General features: G+C 68.6%; 1 protein-coding gene across 1 annotated transcript in view; it reads left to right on the top strand.

Moving 5' to 3' along the window:
- The first annotated feature begins 638 nt into the window (after positions 1-638).
- MAFG (MAF bZIP transcription factor G) overlaps positions 639-723 on the top strand; it is a 1,273-nt gene continuing 1,188 nt past the window's right edge. The window contains exon 1 of the mRNA XM_006038166.3: positions 639-722. Coding sequence (XP_006038228.1) covers positions 689-722 — 34 coding nt within the window. The 5' untranslated portion in view covers positions 639-688. The remainder of the gene's footprint in view (position 723) is intronic.

Below are 723 nucleotides of genomic sequence, written 5' to 3'. Positions count from 1 at the left end.
GCCAGGGGAGCGCTGGGGCAGGGCGCTGTCCAGCCTGGCCGGGGCCCGCGGTGGTCCGGAGCGTTGGGCGCGGGCGCTGCTCTGCAGGTTGCTCCCCTCGCGTGCCCAGGGAGGGGGCAGCCAGTGCACCGCGGTCACAGTGGGGGGAGGGGGCGAAGCTGCAGAGCCCCCGGCCCGTCCCCTGCAGCATCTAGAACTTGCTGTGACCTTTGACCCCGTCCTAAAAGGGTCCTGGGGGCGGGAGCCCTCTGGCAGAGGACACTGGCTGCGCCTGGCTGGGTTGTTGTGCTGGGGATTAGGAGGACGGAGGGGGTGGGAGCGGGAGGCGGGAGATTGCCAGCGTGCTGAGTCAGCGTGACTGGCTGCTCTGGACCCAGCCCGCGGCTGCTCTGCTATTTTTAAAGATGTGGCTTCCTCGTACGCTGACTCCTCCCAGCGCTCCCGGTCTCCCCCTTCCCGTCAGCATTTGCCTCCAGTCCTCACAGGAGGGTGACAGGAGGGAGCAGCTGCTCCTGAGTCTGGCTGCAGCGTGGGGTGGGGGCAGGTGCTTGGCGCTCCCTCGGCCGTGCCCTTGCCCCCTCCCCGGGCGCCGCCGGGTGCGGAGAGGGTCAGACGCCCCTGGGGCCTGGAGCGCGCGATGACCCCCTCGGCTCTCTCCTCAGATCCTGACTGACGAGGCTGTCGTGTTATGACGACCCCCAACAAAGGAAACAAGGCCTTGAA

Source organism: Alligator sinensis, unplaced genomic scaffold (genome assembly GCF_000455745.1).
Source record: "Alligator sinensis unplaced genomic scaffold, ASM45574v1 scaffold164_1, whole genome shotgun sequence".
Taxonomy (NCBI): Eukaryota; Metazoa; Chordata; order Crocodylia; family Alligatoridae; genus Alligator; species Alligator sinensis.
Note: the sequence above shows the minus strand (reverse complement) of the source record. Positions and strands in the feature narration are given on the sequence as shown.